General features: G+C 46.7%; 1 protein-coding gene across 1 annotated transcript in view; it reads right to left on the minus strand.

Annotated features, from left to right (window-relative positions):
* Window positions 1–15,457: 15,457 nt before the first annotated feature.
* Window positions 15,458–15,662, minus strand: part of LOC123106401 (40S ribosomal protein S20-like) — a 29,817-nt gene continuing 29,612 nt past the window's right edge. Inside the window, exon 5 of the mRNA XM_044528582.1 lies at window positions 15,458–15,597. Within this exon, the coding sequence (XP_044384517.1) occupies window positions 15,458–15,597 (140 nt within the window). The remainder of the gene's footprint in view (window positions 15,598–15,662) is intronic.

The following is a 15,662-nucleotide window of genomic DNA, read 5'->3' on the forward strand; positions in this document are numbered from 1 at the left end:
ATGGGCGGTGGTGCTGGTTCAGAGACCGCCTGACCTGGACACGGCCTGTGCGTTGGCCCTACTTCAGGAGGAAGTGGCCGACGGCGTGTTTGGCACCTTGCCACGACCACCGGAGCCGGCTCCGCGCGCGGCCACGCCGCTACCTCTACCTCCTCCATCGTCACGCCTTGTACCAGCTGCGCCAGCGACAGATCGCCGCGGCACGGACGCGGCCCAGGCGGACACGTCCAAGATCAAAGCCCTTTGAGATTATCGGCGCGCTCGCGGGCTGTGCTTCAAGTGCGGCGAGCGATGGGGACAGGACCACGTCTGCCCTGCCACAGTCCAACTGCACGTAGTCAAAGAAATGCTCGAACTCTTCGGCGTCGACACCGACCCTGATGTCGAGGGGGATGTGCAGCAAGTTCATGCCATTTCTCGACCAGCTCTGGACGGTGGTGTCTCTCCCAAGGCGTTCCAGCTGTTGGCCACCATGCAAGACTAGGAAGTGCTGATACTGGTAGACAGTGGACGTTCTACTTCGTTCATTAACCAAGCATTGGCCGAGCGCTTGTCTGGTGTGCAACAATTGCATCAGCCCTGACGAGTGAAAGTTGCTGATGGTGGTGAACTGCGTTGCTCGGCCTCAATTCCCGGCTGCCGTTGGTCTTCGCAAGGGCTGGAGTTTGTGACTGATATGAAGATTTTGCCGTTGGGAGTATATGATGCTATTCTGGGAATGGACTAGCTTGAACAGCACATCCCAATGACGATCGACTGGCGAAACAAGCATTTGCGCATTCCCACAGCTTTGGGGCCAGCCAGCCTGTTTGGACACGAAGCGCAATCGACCTAGTGTCATGTCATCAATAGTGCACAACTTCAGCAGCTTCATCGCCAAGGCGCTCTGCTGCATCTCTGCTTGCTCTACCCTGTCACCGAGAAGCAAGTAACTCCAGTGCAGGAACCTCCGGAGCTACAACAACTGTTGAAAGAATTTGAGGATGTTTTTGGCGAACCCAAAGGCTTACGCCCGCGTAGAGCTTGCGACCACACCATTCCTCTCATGCCAGGGGCGCAACCCATCAACATCAGACCTTATCGCCATAAACCAGAACACAAGTCTGAAATTGAGCGGCAAGTGCAAGAACTCCTGCAGTCAGGGGTGATCCAGCAGCCACAGTACCTTTTCGTCCCCGGTCATTCTAGTCAAGAAGAAAGACGGGACCTGGAGGCTCTGCGTGGATTATAGGCATCTTAATGCCATGACGCGCGTCAGTAAATTTCTAGTGCCAGTCATAGAGGAGCTGCTTGATGAGCTACACGGTGCGCAATGGTTCTCTAAATTAGACTTGCGCGCGGGCTACCACCAGATTCGGTTAGCAGAGGGGGAAGAATTCAAAACTGCCTTTCAGACGCATTCAGGACAGTATGAGTTCAAAGTTCTCTCGTTTGGATTAGTAGGAGGGCCAGGTACTTTCAATGGAGCAATAACAGAAACGATGCATCCTCTCCTGCGACACTGCGTCCTACTGTTCTTCGATGATATTCTTGTTTTCAGCAAGACCTGGGAGGATCACGTGGCGCACCTCAGACAGGTCCTCGAGCTTCTGCGTCGTGACCAATGGAAAGTGAAGCGGTCCAAATGCGAGTTTGGTCAGCAGCAAGTGTCATACCTAGGCCACGTCATCAGCAGTCAGGGCGTGGCCACGGAACCAACAAAAATCATGGCAGTAGAGGCATGGCCGAAGCCGGTGGACGCGAAGGAAGTACGCAGATTCTTGGGCCTTGCAGGGTATTATCACAGATTTGTCCACGGTTTTGGAATCATTGTACGCCCTCTCTTTAACCTCTTGAAGAAAGGCGCACCCTTCGTCTGGACAGAGAACACAAATCAAGCTTTTGAGCTTCTCAAACAACAACTAGTCACAGCTCATGTTTTGGCGCTGCCAGACTTCAGTAAAACATTCACAATCGAGACTGACGCCTGCGACAAAGGAATAGGAGCAGTCTTACAGCAAGAGGGGTACCGCATTGCGTTCATGAGTAAGAGTCTGAGTCCGCGTTACCAAGGCCTATCGACGTACGAGAAGGAGTACCTGGCTATTGTGGTGGCACTCGACCAGTGGCGACCCTATTTACAGCACAATGAATTCGTCATTTTCACGGATCAGAAAAGTCTCGTTCATCTGGAAGAACAACGATTAACAACTCCTTGGCAGCAGAGAGCTTTCACCAAGTTATTAGGCCTTCGGTACACGATCAGATATAAGAAAGGCTCAGACAACACTGCCGCTGATGCTCTGTCATGATCTCAAACCCCAGAACTGTTGTTTGACGTCTCCACGTGCCAACCCAGCTGGCTGGATGATGTGATGGCGAGCTACAATTGCAACCTCAAGCTTAGAAACTTCTATAGCAACTGGCCCTTCGGGAAGATCCCAAACAGCGATTCAAATTGCAGAACGGGATCTTGTATTTTTGTGGCAGGATATGGCTAGGCGGCTCGACGGCATTGCAACAACAGATAATATCAGCTTTTCATGACAATCCAGTAGGGGGGCACAGTGGGTTCCCTGCAACCTTCAGGCGCATTCGTCGATTGTTCGCGTGGCCCAAGATGAAGGCGCACGTGTTGCAATACGTGTGTTGTTGTCAGATCTGCCAACAGTCTAAGCCAGACCGTTCAGCATCTCCCGGCCTGTTGGAGCCTTTACCCATTCCCAAGCAGCCGTGGGAGATGATCACAATGGACTTCATCGACGGATTGCCACAGTCGGGGAAGTTTAACTGTCTCTGGGTGGTAGTCAACAAAAGGACCAAATTAGCACACTTCTTGCCGCTAGCGCACCCGTACACAGCATCTAAAGTGGAGAACCTCTACATGTCCAACATCTACCGCATCCATGGCTTCCCCAACTCCATTGTGTTTGATCGAGACCCCGTGTTTACGAGTCATTTCTGGCGTGAGCTCTTCAAATACGCTGGCACATATCTGCGGATGAGCTCTGCTAATCACCCTCAGACAAACAGGCAAACGGAGAGGGTGAATCAGTGCGTCGAGACATATCTGCGCTGCTTTGTCCATGCTTGCCCAAGACGCTGGAGCCACTGGATACCATTAGCGCAGTTCTGGTACAATTCGTCCTACCACTCCAGCATTGGCATGACACCGTTTAAGGCAACGTTTGGATATGAGCCACGGCAGTGGGGTTTGGCGCTAATGGCAGACTGTACTGTGCCCGCGCTCCAGTCTTGGCTGGAAGAGAGAGCGGTGATCCAGGACCTACTGCAACAACACTTGCATCATGCGCAGCAGCACATGAAGGCCAAGGCTGACAAAAGAAGATCACCGGACGTCTTTGAAGTGGGCGAACTGGTATTCCTGAAATTCCAACCTTACATTCAAACATCGGTGGCAAGGCGAGCCAACCACAAGCTATCTTTCAAGTACTATGGACCATATCCAATCATCAGCAAGATCAGTGATGCAGCCTACAAACTGGATCTGCCAGTGCACTCTCAAGTGCATCCGGTGTTCCATGTGTCACAGCTTCGCCGCTGTCTCCGCCCCGGTATGCAGTCTTCCACTGATCTCCCTCAGCCTACTAGCATTCCTGTCGTGTCGATGACAGTTCTGCAGCAGCGTCGGCGTCGCAAAAATGGTGTCCTGGTGGAGCAAGTCCTGATACGTTGGTCTGACCCAGCAGCGTTGGCGGACACTTGGGAGGACAAAAGTGGCCCTGCAGGCTCATTTTCCTGGAGCAGAGGCTTGGGGGCAAGCCTCGTCCCAAGGAGGAGGGGATGTTAGTGCCCCCGATACGGCCAGTGACACTGAACTGACGGGCCCACAAGTCAGCGGCTCGCGGGGCTCACCGACTGCCAAGCGGCTTCCACGGGCTCGGAGGCCCAACCCATGCAACACTGGGCCGGAGTGGGCTCGGTGAGGCCCAAGGGCAACGACGACTACTTAAGCACCCACCGCACCTGGCTACGGTATCCAGTGGATCAACGAACCGGCGGCGGCAAGAACCCTAGTTCCTCTTGTAACCTATTCCCCATTCTGTAATCGCCAATTCTCTGTAACTCAGACACTGATCCGAATTCGTGTATGATAGCTAGTTAGTCGAGTGATCCATATCCCGTACCTTACAGGGGGTGAAGTGCGCATACTTTGAGAAGCGGTCGCGACGATTATCAAGATGATCGACCAGCTGCCCACCTTTGGGAGGCCCTCCATGAAGTCCATCAAGAGGCCTGCCCAAATGCTAGATGGGACCTTGAGGGGGCGCAGCAGATCCTCAGGATGCAGATGTACAAGTACCAGAAGACCGAATAAAGTCCTGTACCGCGACCGGTCCTTAAGGACATGGAAGTCACGTCGTAGGTGGTGTAGGGTCTTCTGAATTCCCTCGTGTCCTCCTTCATGAGCCATTGCCAATACCCGTGGTAACAGATCCCATGGTGGTCAAAGGTGACCAAGTCGTCCACCAAACCCCATGCTGCCTTGAGCTCACCGGCTTCGATGCGTGCATGTAACGAGATCAAGCTGGGTCGACGGCTGTAGCGGCGGAGTTCATCGAAGAAGCTGAACCGAGGGAAAGATAGCACCATAACTATTCCTGGTTTGGCATTGTGGTGTGGGAGAGCGTCCGCGCCAATGTTCTGGTTCCTGGGCTTGAATTCAACTCGGGAATCAAACCCAAGTAGATCACTGGCCCAATGATGCTGCGGTATCTTAGACAAACACTGATGTAGCAAAAAAAAATTCAGACTAATGGTCGGTACGTTCCACAAACGTGAACCCCGTACAGCTATGGCATTCGTCCCAGGTAGGAGGCAGATGCGGTGGCTGTGCTCACACTCAGTAACCACGTCGTGGGGCTCAATGAAGATGTCGCTGAAGTCGCCGAGGAGCTCGTCCAGCATGCCCGATGCCGTGCAAGCTGCTGTATGAGCCAAGAGGGCTGCTGGTGGCAGGCTATGCCATGTCATGGTGCTGTTGGTGAAGTCCCATGTGGTCGGTCCCAGGTCCCGAGCCATTGAGTGCCGATGATAACGTAAAAGCCATCAAGAGGCAGGGTGTGAGCGCAGCCAAAACTGATGGCGATGGCACGACACACACCGGTGCTGTTGATGCGGTCACCATTGGCCACTGTTGCATTGCATAGAGCCCAGTGTTGCAAGGCTGCTTGAGCCACGGCGCGTTCAGCAAGGAAGTTTGTTCGCAGACCCAGAGTCGAGCAGGGCCACCAATGTTTTTTTTATTATTATAGAAAGGGAGACATAAGGTCTGCTCCGTGCATGGCTTAACACCCGCGATGGCTGCCAGTGATATTGCCATCACCTCCTTATCCTCCATGTCCGGATCTTGCTCGTCGACGCCCACAAACAGATAAACATCCATGACAAAGGGAATGAATGTGAATTGCCTGGTAGTTAGAACAGAGTGAATTAAAGAGGCTGAACAAATCCTAGATGATATGGTTTGAGTTCAGTTAAGAGACCGAAACTAACTGGAGCATGCTAAATCCGCAACTGTTGATCTAAATCTAACTAGAGAAATTATTTCAATTTTGCAGGACTCTACCTGATGTCCATGAACGATGGTTTCTGGTTTAGCAATGTAATTCTGTTGTAAGCGAGAAAGGTGGCGTTGCAACTGTAATCCGCAACTGTACTATTTTAAGTTTAGATGTGGCGTTGCAACTTAACCTGTTTTGCAGCTTCATTCTGTCCTGCTACAACAATAGCTTGCCTTAATGGTGTTTAGGGATCCGTAATTTACGTGGGTTTCTCTTGTTTACTAGATATGTGGTCCGCAGTTCCACGCTGCTAGGATTTCCAAAATTTTATCTTCATTTTGGCAGTTTTTCTTGTCCAATGAACTTTAAATCAATTATTTAGTCATGTCTTTGACTGCTTATTTTGATTATTTTCTTGGCAATGGAGAAAACAATTTTTCTCATAGTAATGCTTAGCTCTTCTGATTTCTAAACGATGGTGATTCCAGTCATGCGATCTGGAAATAGGTAGGAAAATGAATTCACGATGGTTCAGTAAGCTTATAGATGCTCCGCTGTTGGAGTCTATTTTATCAATCAATAGAAGCATAAGTAAAATCATAATTTCTCCTATGCAACAATTTATTTTCATGCAGATGTATATTTTGCTTCCACTGACCTGACATTATATACTGTAGGCATGAGGCTTGTTGTTCGTTCAAGTGACTGGATGAGGCAGGATTAGTTCTCTTTGGAGAATTGTGTTACGACGTCGCTTGAGCTATGCACTACTCAAGCCTTCCTGAACAGTTTGCCTTTATTATTTGTGAGGTTGGGAGTTAAGAAATTCCTGCAGTATGTTTTCCAAAAGAACTTTGTCTTTAATTTTCAGCAAGTTGCTAAAAAACTCAACAATTAGGTTTCTAGCATCCTCGGATTTCTGAGTCGTGATTAGACCTTTTGTTAACAGTCATGTCCTCCATTTTTGTGCTTAGTTATCTTGTTTTTCTCAAGCCATGCATGTGTTAACAAAAGGTCTAATGATAGTGTTGTCTGCGTATTGGGTCGCCGGGAAGTCGCACTGCCTGATGGGGGTATGGGGTGTTTTATCAGATCATGGCGGAGGGCGTTGTTCACAGCAGCTTGCAGCAAGTCCGCCGGAAGGACAAATATTAGTGGTGAGGGTCACCCTGCCACACCCCTCAACAACAGCGGAATTGTCTTCCCAGAACACCGTTTAGTAGCACTGAGGACTTGTCCGTACCAAATATGCATTTAATTCTTCCAAGCCATCTATCATCGAATCCCATGTACTTCATGGTGTCAACCATCGCCGAGTGTTCAATTGTGTCAAATGCCTTCGAGAAGTCCAACTTTAGAATGGAAGCTTGAGCACCTGATGCCTGACATTGGTGTATGTATTCGAACACCCAATCTAGGTGGTCTTGGATAGCTCTCCCTTTGAGAAACCCATATTGACCACGGTGGATAATCTTGAGTATTAGTTTTTGCAATCTGTTAGCAAGGATCTTGCTAATAATCTTCAGACAACAGTTGAGCAAGGTGATGGGGTGATAGTCGTTTACAGTCTCGGGGGAGTGTATCTTGGGTATCAGTGTGATATAGCCTGTGTTAATACTCTCGAGATTTAGGTTACCAGAGTAAAATATCATGGCAGATCTCATATATGTCCTGCTTTATTATGTGCCAACATGATTTAACAAAACGACCACTAAAACCGTCAGGCCCTGGGGCTCTGTCCGCTGGCATTGTCTTGATAACTTTATCGATTTGCACTTCAGAGAAAAGGAGTAGAGAGTTCCTCCAGCTCACCAACAGGACAGATAATATATTGCAAGTCAAATCTTTGGTTGGTAGGGGATGACTCACCAAGTCTTTCCTTGAAGGCATTGTACAGAATGCTCTCTTTCCCACCATGATCTACTATTTCAGTATCAGCAGGAGGTTAAAGCATGGCAATGGAATTGTTGCGATATCTTTCAGTTGCCAGATGTTGGAAAAATTCCATGTTTTCGTCCCCAAAACAAATCCAACTGATAGTGCATCGTTTTTTCCAGTGTTGATTCTGATGATAGTCCAATAGCTTCAGAAGGCGGGCCTTGAGAATTTTCCTGAAGTTTGTTTCGGGTACAGTAAGACGCCTCAGATTTTCAGTTTCATCCAGTTCAACAATGGCCTGCTGAGAATTTTTGAATCAGAATTTTTAGACGGGAAAGACCTTCACTCCAGTTTTTGAGAGTACAACAGAGTCGTTTAAGTTTCTGACATATTCTAGCGCATTGTTTGGGAACTAGCTCTCTTTGGACCAGCAGGTTGCAACAGCCAACAGTATCATAGAGCCCAAGGTGTTGAGTCCAGTATGATTCAAACCTGAATATCTTACTTGCTGGATAGTTGATTCAATACTGATAGAGCAAGGGGTATTGTCAGATATTGGCTTGGCTAGAGCAGAAACGGTAGTGTTGGGGAATGAACTTGTCCAGTTATTAGAAGTGTTGGGGAATGAACGGTAGTGTTGGTTGTCTTGCATGTTGCTCCACGTGTACGAGTGTCCTTTAATTGGCAAATCAACTAGGCATTGTTCCCGAATCAATTCATTAAACTTTAACATATCAGAAGCATTGCCTCCCAGTTTGTTTCAAGCGGCTGGAGAACGAATATAGTTAAAATCCCCTAATAACAATCAGTCTTCATTACCAGGCATTGAGAGACTGAAAAGCCATTCTGTGTATGTGGTACGATTGTGGCCGTTGCATGGTCCATACACATTCACCAGTTTCCAAAGTATTGGCAGATTGAGTGGATTTAAAAGCTATAGTTTATGCAAAGACTTCCGAAGAGATCACAACACTAGAGAAAACCGAGCTGTTCCATATCGTAATCAGACCACCAGAAGCCCCTCTTGAAGGAACAAAAGCAAATTGATCAAATCTCTTTGGGCAAAAGATTTTAATAAATGCACAATCGAAATGAGTTCTTTTGGTCTCTTGTAAGCATATAACTAATAATTTTTAACAAAAGAAAACCGAGCTGTTCCAGAGCTTGTATTTCGGATAGCTAATAATTTTTTCCTCGGAATTTATTCCCCTCACGTTCCAGCAAAGAACATTCTAGTTCTTAAGTTCTGGCATTGAAGACACAGCTAGTTGGAGGCCGCCCCTTCTCCATCTGAGAGAGCTCTTGCAGCTTGTCGGTGGAGAGATCAGCAGCCAGCATGCCGCAGAGATTGACACTGATGTGCTGGATAGTAGCGATGGGTGTGGGCTCTGGGGGAGGAACTGGGCTTTGATGATCAGGAGGAGTTTACATTAAGATCTACTACCTCCGTTCCTAAATATAGGTCGTTGTAGCAGTTCAAACTGAATTGCCACAACGACATATATTTAGGAACAGAGGCAGTACTTGGTTACTGTTTGCTTTGAATTGAAAACATATCAGTAGAGTTTCGAAATTTTAGTTCACTGGTCATTTTCTGGCACTGACATGATGCACCATTTCTTATATGTGTTCCAAGTGTTGTAGTTGGTGTTCTCATCATCAGCTGCAGTTTATGGATCACCCAAGAACTCACCCTGCACAGAAGTCTCCCCTGACTCCACAATCCATATGGAAAAAACAAGGTCCGAGGCATGCCATTTTTATTTCTACGTGGCAATCTTCAATGTTCATGAGATCTCTAAACGACTGAAATTAACTAATGTATTGCAGCTTGTCGTTGAGGATATTTGCCGTGATATCTACCGTACAGATCCTGAGCAGAAGATCATTCTGTTGGGGCTCATCCGGGTGGATACCTTGACGAAGATCCATGCGGGATTCACAATAATCTTATGCCCTATGTTCAGCCAGTTGTTGTGTTTAGGAGGCCAGCTCTCACAGTACTGGGAATGACTATGCAACATTAGAGAACCGAGGTACTTTTTTTGTCATGTCATGTACAATTATATAATCTGCTACTCCCTCCGTAAAGAAATATAAGAGCGTTTAGATCACTCTTATATTCCTTTACAGAGGGAGTACTTCATACCTTAGTGATAGAAAGCTTAACTCCTGCACTAATCAGTAGTCGTGATTACAAGGTATTTATACATGACTTAAGACAACTGTGCTGAACGTGTGCAGGACGTGGAGAGTGGATGCAATCAACAGACTTCGTCCAAGCACAACTACTGAAAACAGAGTGACAGCTAAACTGAATTGTACACTTAACTGAAGACCAATACACTGTAGCTTAACACCCCCCTGCAGTGTCAGCGACGGCGCCAAGACGCTGAGACTGGAGCGAAAATTAGTGAACATGGCTGTAGGCAAGCCCTTGCACATTGTGAACCTGTTGGTACATGTAGTACTCTCACTTCGCCAAGAGAAACTTTCTCCCCGACAAGATGTATAGCAATCTCAATGTGCTTTGTTCTTCGATGCTGCACAGGGTTAGCAAAGAGATAGATTGCAGAAATATTATCACAGTAGACAATGTTGGCCTTTTCTACCGGACGATGCAATTCTACCAAAAGCTGTCTTAACCATACTGTTTCATCCACTCATGTGCAACAGATCGGTACTCGTCCTCAGCTGAAGAACATGAAATAGTGACCTGCCGTTTTGATGGCCAGGAGACGAAATTATCACCCAAATAGACACAGTATCCAGTGGTTGAACGATGAGTATCTGGGCAACCAGCCCAGTCGGCATCCGAGTATGCTGTCTAGGAAGTAGGAGATGAAGTGTTGATGTAAAGACGGTGTTCAAGGGTGCCCTTAAGATAGCGAATGATGCGTTTGAGATGATTGAAATGAGGCTCAGGGGATCATGCATGAACAGACATGCTTGTTGGAGAGAATAGGAGATGCTTGGCCTTGTAATGGTGACATACTGTAAAGCTCCAGCTAGGCTGCAATAGAGTGTGAGGTCAGAAACAGGTGGACCAGAAGCAGATAATTTCAGGCCAGTGTTGGCAGGAGTGCGAGCAATGTTACAGCCGGTCATTCATGCTTTATCAATAAGTTCAGTGATGTACTGGCGCTGAGAAAGAAAAAGACCAGTAGATCCAAGATCATACATTGAGACTCGGATTGAAGAGAAGAAATGATGTGGTGAAGATAAGCATTACTGGAGGTAGTGAGAATTATATCGTCAACATATAGTAGTAGAAGATAAGCAGTGTCAGTTGCAGATCTGAAAATGAACAAAGAGGTGTTTGACTTGGAAGCAACGAGAAAGATACGCAGTATCAGTTGTAGATTCTAAAATGAACAAAGAGGTGTCAGACTTGGAATCAATGGGGAAGATAAGCAGTATCAGTTACAGATTTGAAATGAACAAATGGGTGTCAGACTTGGAAGCAATGAAGATGGACTGAATAAATGTAGCAAAACGTGTGAACCAAGCATATGGTTCCTATTTGAACCCATAGAGTGTTTTCCGAAGCAAGCAGGCATGTTTGGGATTTGCGGTGTCCTCAAAAGCATGTGGTTGCTGAAAATAAACTTTCTGTTGCATTGACCCATGAAGACATGCATTTTTAACGTTTCACTGATTAATGGTCTAGGAAGAGGATACAGCTATGGACAGGACAACATGAATTGCCTGGTTGCTGGGAGTAGCCTGTGCAAACCAAGCGAGCTTTGTATCTGGAAAGGGAACCACCAGCATGATGTTTGTCTTGAAACCCAGTTTCCAAAGACTAAATTAGAATTGGCTAGGCAAGGAACAAGCTCCCAAGTATCACTCTGAAGAAGAGCATCATATTCAGCTTGAGCAGCTGATGCCGAAGAGGGGAGATTGCAGAGGCGGAAGCAAACATATTCAAGCGTTGAACTGGAACAAGATAACCCTTTTTATGCGGTGAGAACTGGCTGGAACAGAAACGGGAATAACCTTTGGCGGAAGTGGAGAAAATTTCAGGGGAGGAAGGAGAGGCAGGTGAGGAAAGTGGGAAGGAAGAAGAAGCATGAGAAGAGAGTGGAGGAGGAGAAGCAGGAGAGTGTATGGGAGAAATTTGTGGAGTTGTGGGATCAGAAGGTGGAGGGTTGGAAGGGGAAGTAGTAATGATGACTGGAACATATGGTGATGGCCTTGTTGGAGAGGTAGTGTAGGTTGCGGCAGTGGTTTGCGGAAGCGGCGTGGACGATAGCATGATAGCAAAAGGAAAGGATGACTCATCAAAGACAACATGGCAAGATATAATGACCTGACCAGAAGAGAGATTGGGGCAACGATAACCTAGATGTTCATCAGGATAACGTAGAAAGATACATGCGGTCGAACAAGGAGCAAGCTTCTTAGGAGTTGTGGCAGCCATATTTGGAAAGAAAAGACAGTTGAAAAAGTGTGTCATATGGCGGAGCAGCGTTGTAAAGAGCCATAAGGGGAGTGGTAGATGGTGATTTCCTTGTAGGTCTTCTGTTGATGAGAACGGTGGCAGTCGGGAGAGCCTCAACCCAATAATCCGGTGCCATTGAAGCCTGAAGGGCAGCGTTCTTAAAATATTATTAGTTGTTCTCAAAGCTCTTTCAGCTTTTCGATTTTGAGAAGTGTAGGTACAGGAGAATCTGAGAACGATGCAATGTTTGAAAAAGAATTCCCTGTTTCTAGTATCATCAAACTCCCTGCCATTATCACATTGAACGGATTTAATGGGAGAAGAAAAAAGGGTGGCAACCTAACTCTGGAAATGCAGAAAGACTGCGAACGTCAGATTTGCCTCGTAATGGAGAAGTACACATGTAGAGTGAAATCATCAAGGATAAGAACGTAGAATTTGTATCCAGATATACTGATAACAGGGGAGGTCCACAGGTCACAATGTAACATCTCAAAAGGGTCAGAAGTGGATGTCATTGATGCTGAAAAGGTTCATGGGAAGATTTGCTACATGGAACAGAAAACTGCTGAGGTAAACAAGAAACTATGGTTTGATTTAGATGGCCTAAACGTCTATGCCTTATATTAACAGAAGCTACAAAGGCTGAAGATGACGATGATGATGCAAATGTTGAGATGGCCTGCCCAACGCCATGGAAAGGTTACAAATCACGAACGCTGTTACATCGGATGAGCTCCTCCCGAGTGGCCAGATCCTTCACGGAGTGTTCGAGGGGATCAAACTCGACAGAAACATTGTTGTCAGATGTAAATTGACAAACATATATCAGGTTTCGAACTAGAGATGGAGCAACCATAACATTGCCAAGGAGTGGCTTATGATCAGTGTGAATGAATGTATCACTGAGACATGATGCAAGAATTGTAGAGCCATTGCCGACAATGATGAGTGGGACAGAAGATACAAGACGAAATGATGAGTTGATGACATCATACCATTAGAGGCCGACATGAAGCACCGGAGTCGAAGATCCATCCTCCACTCTGGTTGGTGAAATTGTTCATGGCTTAGAGAAAAGCTGCTTGAACCCAGTTTGGAGGCGCTGGGGCAGATGGTGTTACAGACGGCGGTAGGCGTGCAGCGGTGGACGCGTACCAAGGAAAACGGGACCCCGGACGGGGCGCGGAGCAGAGTTGCCATGGCATGTCGGCGTAAGGTGCACCCGTGGCCCAAGGGACAGGCCATGCCTGAACCAGGCCTGTCCAAGGATCAGCAGTGGCCTGATGGGCGAGGCTGCCAGGCAGGGCGCAGAGCAGGTGGTTGCGCCGGAGGCTGCTGGGGTGGGGCACCGCTGCTGGTAACAGAGCCTTGTGGTTTGGCGCCGGTGTAGTAGACCTGTAGACTCGAGACCTTGCGTGCCTGGCTGCCCTCTTCAAGTTGCAGCATAGGCTCACCTCGGAGAATGGTGGTGGTGACGAAGTACAGGAACCACAGAAGCAAGTCTATCAAATTTGTCGCTGATGCTGGCGAGGAGGGCGGTGACGACTGACGAGGGTGCGGTCGCCGACGGCAGGGCTTTGGCCGTCGCCGGAGGCACGAGCGGACAGGAACCATCCGAATGCATCTGATGACCATGATAGAAAGCTTAACTCTTGCATTGATCAGTAGTAGTGGTGATTACAAGGTAGTATTTATTTATACAGGACTCTAGACAAGTGCAAGTGCTGAACGTGTGCAGGACGTGAAGAGTGGATACAACCAACTCAAGACTTCGTCCAAGCACGGCTACTGAAAACAGAGTGACAGCTAAATTAAATTGTACACTTAACTGAAGACAAATACTCTCTCCGTCTCAAGATAAGTGTCTCAATTTTAGTACAAGTATAAAGTTAAAATTGAGACACTTATTTTGGGACAAAGGGAGTACTACAAAACTACAGCTTAACACTTAGTTAGCTCTGGACACATATCTATGAGCTTGTTTGAAGCTTGGATGGTTACATGGGCATCTTCTTGATCTAAACCATGTGCCAGATTACTTGTGTTCTGAAACAATGCATTGAATGCACGATTCACCTTTCAAAGCGTCTCATTTAGTTACTGGAATTTTGGAAGGCATCCTTCCATTGTGATGTTCCCAATAGATGTTTCTCCGTCTGACAATGCAAGTTATCGCTAGCATCGTATTTTCATAGTCATTTACAGCTTTTCATTCTGGGTGAAGACGATATTTGAGCATTATTGTTGTGACAACAACCATTGAACACTTGCGTCTGCAGTTGCAATATCATGCCTGCTGAAAATCCTATTCTAAATTTCTGTCAATTTATTTTCCAGTGTGAACACCAATTATCAGCACGGCTCATGGAGGCTCACATGCTTGCTAAGCTTGGACTGTTTCGGGATTTCCATACTGTTGAATGTTTGGTTAAATCATTGCGGTGATATTGGGTTTGTTTTACCCAGGACAGTGGAATTGTCAAGACAAACCTCATCTGGGATATTGTGTTTTTAACATGCCTGAATATGTCTGAATATGTCAGGATACGTTTCCTTCTCCTGTCTTTGACCTATGCAATGCACATCGGTTAGACGGTTTGGATTTTGTCCCTGAAGATTTGCATTGACATTACATCAGGGAGAATTTGTTGTGCCATGCTTTAGTGTCTCAGGAAACTGGAGAGCTTCGGTGGTTGTGGAAGCGACGCTGTTCGATGTTTCTGAATGTAAATTTCTCAAAACAGAGAAAATGGGAATATATACTTTGTGAATTACTAGTCGATGCTCTGCGTTTCTGTTGTCCCTTACTCCCTTTGCCTTGCTCTGTGCCAATAGAAAAAATCCTGCTGCCAAGTTGGTTTGGCAACAAAAGATTACATCGCATGCGTGTACATGAAGTTACTTTTAAAGCTGAAATTGTATGTGAGATGCTTCAGCCGGGCATGCATAACAAATCAGTTCTCTTTCCTGTCATTACTCATGTAAATGACCTATGGAAGGCGTGAAGGCCATTATAAGAGGAAGTAATGCACTGGCCCATGAATTGGTAGGCTTATGTAAGAGTACATGGTGATGTGCTTAATGGTGGTTGGTGTCCCCTCCAGCATTTGCTAGTGTTTTTCTTTGGATGTTAATTGAACAGCTAGCTCTTGTTATTTTCTCCCTATTTTAGAACAACAACATTGAAATGATGCCATGTATGCATCCACAAACATGTAGCAAAGGCAAGTCCTATATATCCTAAAATGAAAAATGGAAAATTTCAAAACTAACATCCAAACAAGAACGCTACCAAATTGTGGAGATGCTGTAATAACGACGTGCACTCTACGGAAATGCAACCAAATATGAAACATCAACAGCGAGCCATGTATAAACATCCAATCCACGGCACGCGCGCGCGCGCATGCACCAGGGCCACGAAAATCCAAGACGATGACTTAATCAATAGTAGGTACTATGGATCATGATAACAAAAACCTTGCCATACAAAAACTACTTCTCATACTACAAAGTCTCAAAGAAAACGTCTTGGTTCACCTTGGTTCACTGGTGTCTCTCCAGTCTCCACCCATTGTAACAACAGATTAAAGATGGCGCTGTTGTGGTAGGGTAGCATGAGGGATGACTACTGGCTGATGGTCACCTCGACCTCGACGCCGGGCTCGAGAGTGATGGAGGTGATCTGCTTGACGATGTCTGGGGAGCTGATGATGTCGATCACCCTCTTGTGCACCCGCATCTCAAACCGATCCCAGGTGTTGGTAACTTGTGTTAGTTAGGAAGAATGAGATTGCATGAATCGATAATGATTGATCGTGTGCATGGTGCAC

Source organism: Triticum aestivum, chromosome 5A (assembly GCF_018294505.1).
Source record: "Triticum aestivum cultivar Chinese Spring chromosome 5A, IWGSC CS RefSeq v2.1, whole genome shotgun sequence".
Lineage (NCBI taxonomy): Eukaryota > Viridiplantae > Streptophyta > Magnoliopsida > Poales > Poaceae > Triticum > Triticum aestivum.